This window comes from Piliocolobus tephrosceles, chromosome 13 (genome assembly GCF_002776525.5).
Source record: "Piliocolobus tephrosceles isolate RC106 chromosome 13, ASM277652v3, whole genome shotgun sequence".
NCBI classification, from domain to species: domain Eukaryota; kingdom Metazoa; phylum Chordata; class Mammalia; order Primates; family Cercopithecidae; genus Piliocolobus; species Piliocolobus tephrosceles.
This window is the reverse complement of record NC_045446.1, coordinates 9,901,144-9,910,507: the sequence shown is the minus strand read 5'-3', so window position 1 is coordinate 9,910,507 and position 9,364 is coordinate 9,901,144. Positions and strand designations below refer to the sequence as shown.

Below are 9,364 nucleotides of genomic sequence, written 5' to 3'. Positions count from 1 at the left end.
CCCCGCCGCCGCCGCCCGCCGCCACCGGCCGCCAGCCCGCCCGGCTCCTCCGGCCGCCTCCGCTGCTCTGCGCTGCGCTGCCTGCATCCAGGGCTCGGGAGGGGGCCGCGGAGGAGCCGCCCACCGCGCCCGGCCCCCGCCCGCCGCGCCGGGGCCCGCGCCATGGGGCTCTGGCTGCCACTGCCCCCCGCCCCGCCGGGCTAGGGCGATGCGGGCGCCCCCGGCGGGCGGCCCCCGCGGGCACCATGAGCCCCCTGCTCCGCCGCCTGCTGCTCGCCGCGCTCCTGCAGCTGGCCCCCGCCCAGGTACGTGCGGCCCGACAGCGCGCTCGCCAGCCCGCCGTGCCCTCTCTCAAGGTTGGCGGAAGTAAGGAGGCGACCCGCGGCCTCCGCCAGGGGGATCTGCGGGGTCCGACCTTGGACGCGGGCGTCTCGGGGGCCCGGCGCGTGCATCCCCTGGGAGGTGCCCCTCCCCGCTGGCCCGCCAGCCCCAGTCTGGGGCCACTCCTCCGCCCCACCCCGTCCCCTGGGCACCGCCGGGGGCGGGGCTCCCTCAGTGCCCACAGGACCTGCTTCGGCGCCCACTGTGCACGCTCCTGATCTGCATGCAGCCCCCAAACATGCTCGGTTCTGCGGCCTGGAGATTTGACGCGGCCGCCGGAGCACCTGTTGTGTTTTGGGCCAGGGCAGGTCCGGGGTGGCCAGGAAAGGACAGGTAAAGCTAGAGCAGTGGCCACAGGAACAGCGCAATCTGGAAAGATGTCAGAGAGGTGGCCTCCTGATGCAAGGACAAAGCCCCAGGGATGGCGACAGGGACAGATCCTCCTAAAGTGTACCTTGGGTACAGGTCTTTATCTCCCACAGGCCCCTGTCTCCCAGCCTGATGCCCCTGGCCACCAGAAGAAAGGTAAAACTCATAAAAACTCGGCACTAGCCAGCACTAAGAGGGTTTGTCATGGGCCCTGATTCCAGGTGCCTGGTGTCCATCATCTTGTATAACTCCCCTAGAATATGCAAACTGTTATTCTACCCATTTCACAGAGGAGGAAATTGAGGCAGCGGGGTTACTGGGATCTGGATAAACAGGGCAGGGGAAGACAGGTTGTGAGGGCATAGTGGGGAGGGCTAGTGGAGGGTAGCTGTGACTTGGGGACTGGGGGGGACAGCTGCTGGGAGCAGCTGCAGGAAAAACAGTGAGGACTTAACCCCTACCGGTCTGCTCCCAGTGGTGTCATGGATAGATGTGTATACTCGCGCTACCTGCCAGCCCCGGGAGGTGGTGGTGCCCCTGACTGTGGAGCTCATGGGCACCGTGGCCAAACAGCTGGTGCCCAGCTGCGTGACCGTGCAGCGTTGTGGTGGCTGCTGCCCTGACGATGGCCTGGAGTGTGTGCCCACTGGGCAGCACCAAGTCCGGATGCAGGTACTGGGCATATGGGGCAGCGGACAGGGGATGCAGGTACTGGGCAGGTGGGGCAGCGGGCAGGGTGGATGCTGGCTGGCTCTGGGGCTGGGGCAGCCTGGAGACTGAGGCACAGAGGTACGGTTGGGGGGAGGGCTGGTGGCCAGCCTCCTGGCTGTTGGGTGAGCCTTTCTCCCTCCAGCCTTAGAGCATCCCCTTTCTCTCTCTCCCTCACTGTCCCCCGTGTTCTTCTCCTGAGCACAGATCCTCATGATCCGGTACCCGAGCAGTCAGCTGGGGGAGATGTCCCTGGAAGAACACAGCCAGTGTGAATGCAGGTGCCAGCCAGGCCCAAATTCTGAGCTCACAGAGGCCAGGCTTGGGGGGTGCTGGGTATGGTGGTCCACAGAACTGGGGACCAGGTTCCTAAGAGTAGAGCCAAGGGTAGGCCTTGGATCTGGGGCAACAAAGTAGGATGCTTGGGTCAGTGGCTCACACCTATAATCCCAGCACTTTGGGAGGCCCAGGCAGGCAGATCATCTGAGGTAAGGAGTTCAAGACCAGCCTGACTAAGATGGTGAAACGCCATCTCTACTAAAAAAAAAAATACAAAAATTAGCTGGGTGTGGTGGCGGGTGCCTGTAATACGAGCTACTTGGGAGGCTGAGACAGGAGAATAGCTTGAACCCAGGAGGCGGAGGTTGCAGTGAGCCGAGACCGTGCCACTGCACTCCAGCCTGGGCAAGAATAGGGAAACTCAGTCTCAAAAAGAGAGAGAGAGAGAGTAGGATGCTGGGATTTCCTGATCTTCCTCCTCTTTGTGTCTATCTCTCTTACTTTTCAGACCTAAAAGAAAGGACAGTGCTGTGAAGCCGGACAGGTGAGTCTTTTGGACTCCAGCTGAGTGGGGGCAGGGGGAGTACAAGTGAGTCCGGAAGCTGCTGCCCCTCTTTCTCCTCCCACCTGTCCCCCGCTTTCCCTTTTCCTCTGCTCCCCAAGCCCGTGTTCTCTGTCCGGACCCCAGCTCCAGGGAAGACTCTTCCTTCCCACCCCAGACATGTCGCTTCTCCTCCCTAGGGCTGCCACTCCCCACCACCGTCCCCAGCCCCGCTCTGTTCCGGGCTGGGACTCTGCCCCCGGAGCACCCTCCCCAGCTGACATCACCCATCCCACTCCAGCCCCAGGACCCTCTGCCCACGCTGCACCCAGCGCCACCAGCTCCCTGACCCCCGGACCTGCCGCTGCCGCTGTCGACGCCGCAGCTTCCTCCGTTGCCAAGGGCGGGGCTTAGAGCTCAACCCAGACACCTGCAGGTGAGGTGTCTGTAGGTGTTTGTTTGGGAAGGCACCAAGGTCCTGTCCTGGAGCAGGTCCAGGGTGAGCCTGCCAGTGGGAGGAGGGCCAGGGAAGGAGAAACTGTTGAATGTGTTGAACAAATATTTACCAAGCAGCTGCTGGCACCTGGAGCTGTGTAAGCAAGTCCAACATTCTAACTCAGGAGTCAGATACAGGAGGGACGATGCCAGCAGAGGAGGTCAAGGGCTGTGGTGAGGGGCACCTGGCCTCATCTTTCAGAGGTCAAAGATCTCTTGGAGGAGGTGACATCTGCCTGGGGTAGAAATGTGGGATACAGCTTTTCCAGCTTGCAGTTCGGGCCTTCCCAGAAGCCCCTGTGGTAGACATGTCCCTACCTATGGGCTTCGAGAGGACATAGTGGAACCCTCGTGCACCCTTATCTGATGTATTTCTCACCACCCCTCTCCTGCAGTGAGGCCATGGGGTGACATCATATTGGCCGGGCCAGTGGGGGCTCCCGAGGAGTGTCAGGAGGGGATGGCCTTCACAGAAGGTTCATCCTTCCCCCTGCAGCCTCCAGTGCCCAGGGCCGAGTGGTGCGGCAGGACCCTCAGGTTGTGATCTTAGTGGGCCCGAGGCACACATGAGTCCAGGGCTTGGGCTGCACTCCAGCCAGCATGAACAGATCACTTCCTCCCTCCTCAGGTGCCGGAAGCTGCGAAGGTGACACATGGCTTTTCAGACTCAGCGGGGTGACTTGCCTCAGAGGCTATATCCCAGTGGGGGGACAAAGAGGAGCCTGGTAAAAAACAGCCAAGCCCCCAAGACCTCAGCCCAGGCAGAAGCTGCTCCAGGACCTGGGCTTCTCAGAGGGTTCTTCTGCCATCCCTTGTCTCCCTGAGGCCATCATCAAACAGGACAGAGTTGGAAGAGGAGACTGGGAGGCAGCAAGAGGGGTCATATACCAGCTCAGGGGAGAATGGGGTACTGTCTCAGTTTCTAACCACTCTGTGCAAGTAAGCATCTTACAACTGGCTCTTCCTCCCCTCACTAAGAAGACCCAAATCACTGCATAATAGGATTTGGGCTTTGATACAAGAACTGTGATCCCCCAACCCTGATAAAAGAGATGGAAGGAGCTGTCCCTGCCTGTGTCACTGTTTGTCACTGTCCAGGCTGGCTGGTTTGGGCATGAGTGTCTGCATCACTAAATCTAAAGCTTGTCTTGCTCCCTCGTCGTGCAGATGGAAGAAATGAGGACTAAGGCTCCACAGCAGATCCCAGGCAGGGCCAGAATTAGGTATTCATCACTTTCATGTTATTGCCAGGCATGGGAGTCAGGGAGAGCCTAGTCAACAGCCTGCCCTCCTGCTCTTCACCGGGGTTCTTTTCTGGAAGGAGACGACTTTCTGTGGCCAGAGAGCCTGGGGTAGGACCCAGATCTGCTGAGTGACCTTGCTTGTTACTACCCCTGCCTCTCTGAGCAGCAGTTTCCACATGTGCACATAGAAGGAACAGAAGATTGCTATGGTTGGCGTCCTCGGGTCTCAGAGAAGTTTGAGACTATCTTTACATAATAGAAAAAAAACACTTGTTCTTCCTGCCAGGCAGCACTTTCAGCATCTGCTGCTTTTTGTTCCCTGCAGCTTGAATCTAAAGCCCTGGTACCTGCCCTGTCTTAACTTCACTCCCACTTCCCTGAAAGGGAAGCACCAAAGGTCTGGGGCTGGTGGGCCTGGTTTGGGTGGCAGGCTCCCCTCAAACCAACCCACACAGTTTTTTTTTTTTTCTTTTTTCTTTTTTTTTTTTTAACAGAATCTCACTCTGTCGCCCAGGCTGGAGTGCAATGGTGCGATCTCCCCTCACTGCAACCTCCACCTCCTGGGTTCAAGCGATTCAGTCTCCCAAGTAGTTGGGATTACAGGCGCCCACCACCACGCCCAGCTAATTGTTGTATTTTTAGTAGAGATGGGTTTCACCATGTTGGCCAGGCTGGTCTGGAACTCCTGACCTCAGGTGATCCACCTGCCTCAGCCTCCCAAAGTGCTGGGATTAAAGGTATGAGCCACCACGCCCACCCAACCCACACAGTTTTCTCCACCCTCACCTCCCTCGCACCCTGCAGCTCCCTTCACTAGTTGCTGCCTGAGATTCTCCTGACTTGTCTATCCCAGCCCAAGCCCAGCCCCCACCCTTCCCCTACAGCCTCCAGTGCCCAGGGCTGAGTGGTTTGGGGTGGATGAAAGGCCAACCTTGGGCACCAGTGCTTTGCCTGCTGAGGCAGGACATTCAGGGGCAGAGTTAACTCAATTGGGCAGCCACCGGGAGGGGAGGGGCAGCCACCCTAATGGAGGCTTTCTCTGAGGTGTTGGGTCAGAGCACGTAGGTATGATTTTAGTGGGCCTAAAGCAGGAGTGGGTTGAACCAGCAGACAATTCCTGACAGCGATTACTACTTTCAAATCATTTTCTCAGTCATGATGTCACTAGACATGCCACAGGTCAATTAGCATGAAGCAGAGGAGGGTTAGGGCTCCAGAGCTACCACCTCCAGAGCCCAGTCAGCCCCACCAGACATGCACAATGCTTCACACGCACCTCCTCACTTCCTCCTCAATTCTGAGGTCAGCATCATGATTGTCTTCCTTTTACAATTGAGGAAATAGGCTCAGAAAGGCTAACTGGCAGGGGGATTTGACCTCAAATCAGCTGTCTCCCTAACCTTCAACCTAGGTTTAGCTGCCTCTCAACCGCAGATTCATTACTTCAGTTGACAGATGTTTGGTGGCTGCTGGGGCGCCTGAAAATAAGTCTGGTGGGGGAACAGGCCCAGCCAGATCATTCCAGTCATGAGTCACAGCCCAGGTGCACAGGTAGAGGTAAGCCTGGCTCCTGGGAGAGAGACGTGGGCGGGAGCATTGGCTGGAAGCCAGAGCTTGGCACTGAACATCATCTCGGTCCTGCAGGGATCCCGTGGGCTGGGTGTCATCAAGCCCGTGTTACACGCCTGTGTTGGATGACAAATTCCACCAAGCACACAGCCGACCCGTAATTCAAACCTGAGGGTCACTGTGAAGCCCAGGCTCTTTCCACAGCGACTGAGGGCTGTGGGCTATGATGAGGCCTGGGAAAACGAGTGCTGTGGGAGAGGTTGGAGGCTACTTGAAATGGCGCCTCAAGACCCCCTCCGGGAACCCACGCCGGCCTGACCTTACTATCACCTCGGCCGGAAGTGCCTCCTGCCTTTTCGGAAGTCACTTTCACCTAACCTCACAGACTACCGCTCCGCCGGAAGTGACGCAGGCAGCGCCGTCGTGGGGGCGGGGCTAGGGAAAGACCCGCGCCAGCGGGCTTGTGGCCGCGGGTTTCGCACGGCCCAATGAGGGAGGGCGGCGTGGCCCGGCCTGGTAGCGACAAAGACGCGCCTGCGCAGAGGCGGCAGCACCACCGGGGTTGACTCCGGGGGCGCGGCGAGGAGGTGAGCGGGGGCCACAGCCCGGGCTGGGGGGAGCCGGGGTGCAAGAGGGCAGGCTGGATCAGGCCGGGCAGGAGCGGACCGGGCTCCGAGTGTCAACGAGAGCTAGGTGACGAGGAAATTGGGGGTGGGGGCCGGAGCTGTCCGGAGATGCCGCAGGGGGAGGGTTCTCACGCCGCACGGGGCGGAGCCCTGGGACTCGGGGCGGGACGTGGAACCGGGACGGGTGGGACCTCCGAGCTGGTGCCAGTGGAAGGCGGAGCCCGGCGGCAGGGGGCGGAGCTAGGAAGGTCGGGAGACGGAGCCTGGCTCTTGAAGGAGGAGCTGGAGGAGGTGAAAGGCGGAGCCTCGGGGTCGGAAGCAGAGGGGGACGGAGCGCAGGCACTGGGGGCGGGGCTTCAGCCGGTGAGTGGCGTGGCTACGGCTCCGGAAAAAGGGTCTAGTTCTGTCGAAGGCGGGGCTGCAGGCCCGGGGGCGGCACCGCGTCCTTCGAAGGGAGGTGCCAAGGAGTCAAAGGAGGAGCCCGGCCCGAGTAATGGCCCCGGGCGTCCTCGCGGGGGTGGTCTCCGTGGTGGCCGGGCTTGGGGACGCGGTAGGCCGAGAACTCCACCGGGAGAGGTGGTGTGGGTGGAGCGGGCTCGGCGGCCAGCAGACACAGGGCCAGTCTGGGTGCCCCGGAGACCCCCAAGGGCTCAGAGTTGGGGCGGCGCCCCGGGCGGAGGCACAGGACCAGGCTGGGGGATATCTCCCGAGGACCCGGGCTCCTCGGAGCCACCCAGCGGGGATGTGTGGGTGCCTCGTGGCCGGCCCCCGGCAGCGGCCACAGAGGTGTGGGTGTGCTGGGCCGGGGGCAGCTGGGTGTGGCGTGAGTGGGACCGCCCAGTCGGGGCAACTGCAGTGCAGCCAGATAGGGTCTGGACTTTACGCAAAGGGACAGGCGGGAACTGAAGAGCTGAGGTGGGAACTGGGAGGGAGGGAAGGTATGGGGGTGAGCAAAGGGGCGGGGCCCTGGCTGCTGTGGCCTCCCCTGACCCCCTCCCCCCGCTGCTGGGGTCCTCGGCCAAGCCCCCTTCTCACTGGACTGGTAAGTGTGGCCCCGGAGCCCGGGGGAGAGGGCGGTGACCCGGGACAAAGGGGATTCCCCGGGGCAAGCAAGATACAGTGGTGGTGGAACCCTTCTGTTACCTACCCGTGTTCCATATTCTCCCTGCCCTCCCCCACGTTCAGTCGGTCGGTCGGGGTCTGTGCCCACAGAAACATGAGGCTGAGCTGGGTCCGGGTCCTGACAGTACTGTCCATCTGCCTGAGCGCCGTGGCCACGGCCACGGGGGCCGAGGGCAAAAGGAAGCTGCAGATCGGGGTCAAGAAGCGGGTGGACCACTGTCCCATCAAATCGCGTAAAGGGGATGTCCTGCACATGCACTACACGGTGAGTGGGATGGGCGGGCCTTTTGGGAGTGGATGGGGCTTCCGAGGACCGGAAAGTGCTTGGGAGTCTGGTTCTCCATCAGCCAGGTAGATGACCTTGGGCAAGTCCCCTCTCCCCTCTAAGCCAGTTTCCATGGTTCTGCCTTGCCCTTGCCTACTGCCCAGGTGGGCACCAGCAGGCAGTGACAGTATACTGTGAGCTGCCCAAGGCTCTGTCCTCTTAAAGAACTATGACCAGCCGGGCACAGTGGCTAACTCCAGTAATCCCAGCACTTTGGGATGCTGAGGCAGGTGATCACCTGAGGTCAGGAATTTGAGACCAGCTTGGCCTCATGATGAAATTTTCTCTACTGAAAATACAAAATTAGCCGGGCGTGGTGGCAGGCGCCTATAATCCCAGCTACTTGGGAGGCTGAGGTGGGAGAATTGGTTGAACCCGGGAGGCAGAGGCTGCAGTGAGGCGAGATCATGCCACTGCACTCCAGCCATGGCAACAGAGACTCCATCTCAAAAAACAAAAAGGACTGACCACCAGTGCTGTGGGGGCCAGCTTGATGGGGAAAGCAGCTGAGGGAGGGGGTTGTCAGGGGTGGTCCCCTCTTCCTCACTGGCCTTCTCGTGGTCCCACAGGGGAAGCTGGAAGATGGGACAGAGTTTGACAGCAGCCTGCCCCAGAACCAGCCCTTTGTCTTCTCCCTTGGCACAGGCCAGGTCATCAAGGGCTGGGACCAGGGGCTGCTGGGGTGAGTCGTGGGGAAATGGGCTTGGGAGTGGGGGCGTGCATGGCCACCGCCCAGGAGGTAAGCTGTGGGAGGCAAGCCCCAAGAATACAAGACAGGGGCCCTGGGCTGAGCATGTGTCTTCCTGCAGGATGTGTGAGGGGGAGAAGCGCAAGCTGGTGATCCCATCCGAGCTGGGTAAGAGGCCCCTCCTGAGGGTGCAGAGCAGGTTGGGGTGTGTGACTGGGAAGGGTGAAAGCTGCTTCAGCCTTTCATTGGTCTTCATCATATCCATTCATTACAATACATGCCTTCTCCAAGTTTGGCTGTCTAGCAGTGAGTACAGGGCAAGATCCTTGAAGCACTCAGCTGTAGCGGCCCAACTCTGCCCTTGCCAGGCCTTTGGCACCCCCTTCCCATCTCCATTACCCTTCTCCATTTCTGGCCTTCTTGCTGAGAGGGGCAGAACACCCTCCCGTTGCCCAAGCTGGAAGGGAGCTTGGCCATCACTGACTGTTTCTTTGTGCATCTTCAACAGGGTATGGAGAGCGGGGAGCTCCCCCAAAGATTCCAGGTAGTAAACCTTTTGATGCCCCCCATCACCTGCAGCCAGCCCACCTCCCTGTGGCCCTGGTTGGCCTTTTGACTCCCCTTCTCCCCTACAGGTGGTGCAACCCTGGTGTTCGAGGTGGAGCTGCTCAAAATCGAGCGACGATCTGAGCTGTAACCAGACTGGGGAGGGGTAGAGGGAGGGGCCCCCATCAGGGACCAGACTGTTCCGGGGGGGTGGAAAAAAAAAAAAAAACCTTAAAAGCCCAAGGAGTAAGCCTGTGTGTGTTTGTGGGCCCCAAGAGACTCAGAGACCTCAGCACCGGCATACCCCACCGCCTCCTCTTTTCCTGACTGTGGAGCCTTGGGGACTTGGGGATCTAGGCTCAGTGGACATGGTGGTCCAGAGAAAAAGGAACGTTCCTGCCTGCCAGCAGCAATAGCACTGCTCCTGCTCCACACAGCTCCCCAGCCACTTCCAGCTCCTGGTCTGGGAGC

General features: G+C 60.3%; 3 protein-coding genes across 9 annotated transcripts; all 3 read left to right on the top strand.

The window, feature by feature from the left end:
• Nucleotides 1–6: 6 nt before the first annotated feature.
• On the top strand, nucleotides 7–3,838 carry VEGFB (vascular endothelial growth factor B). 2 transcript variants are annotated; one of them, XM_023186420.3, is made up of 7 exons: nucleotides 7–305; nucleotides 864–906; nucleotides 1,226–1,422; nucleotides 1,666–1,739; nucleotides 2,246–2,281; nucleotides 2,580–2,714; nucleotides 3,402–3,838. In XM_023186420.3, exons 1-7 carry the CDS (start codon nucleotides 246–248, stop codon nucleotides 3,421–3,423), a joined length of 567 nt encoding a protein of 188 aa, XP_023042188.1. In that variant the 5' UTR covers nucleotides 7–245; the 3' UTR covers nucleotides 3,424–3,838. The 2 variants fall into 2 exon arrangements, with proteins under 2 accessions (XP_023042188.1, XP_023042187.1); XM_023186419.3 differs by having other exon boundaries at nucleotides 2,479–2,714.
• A 2,170-nt stretch (nucleotides 3,839–6,008) lies between these two features.
• FKBP2 (FKBP prolyl isomerase 2) lies at nucleotides 6,009–9,097 on the top strand. Of its 6 annotated transcripts, none has more exons than XM_023186348.1 (6): nucleotides 6,009–6,173; nucleotides 7,425–7,599; nucleotides 8,229–8,341; nucleotides 8,469–8,515; nucleotides 8,856–8,891; nucleotides 8,983–9,097. In XM_023186348.1, the coding sequence occupies exons 2-6, from the start codon at nucleotides 7,429–7,431 to the stop codon at nucleotides 9,042–9,044; spliced, it is 429 nt and encodes a 142-aa protein (XP_023042116.1). In that variant the 5' UTR covers nucleotides 6,009–6,173; nucleotides 7,425–7,428; the 3' UTR covers nucleotides 9,045–9,097. The 6 variants fall into 6 exon arrangements, with proteins under 6 accessions (XP_023042116.1, XP_023042119.1, XP_023042120.1 ...); XM_023186351.1 differs by having other exon boundaries at nucleotides 7,398–7,599; XM_023186352.2 differs by lacking the exon at nucleotides 6,009–6,173 and adding an exon at nucleotides 6,490–6,575.
• LOC116418995 (translation initiation factor IF-2) lies at nucleotides 6,205–7,154 on the top strand. Its single transcript, XM_031936687.1, has one exon. The coding sequence runs from the start codon at nucleotides 6,321–6,323 to the stop codon at nucleotides 7,116–7,118; it is 798 nt and encodes a 265-aa protein (XP_031792547.1). The 5' UTR covers nucleotides 6,205–6,320; the 3' UTR covers nucleotides 7,119–7,154.
• Nucleotides 9,098–9,364: the final 267 nt, after the last annotated feature.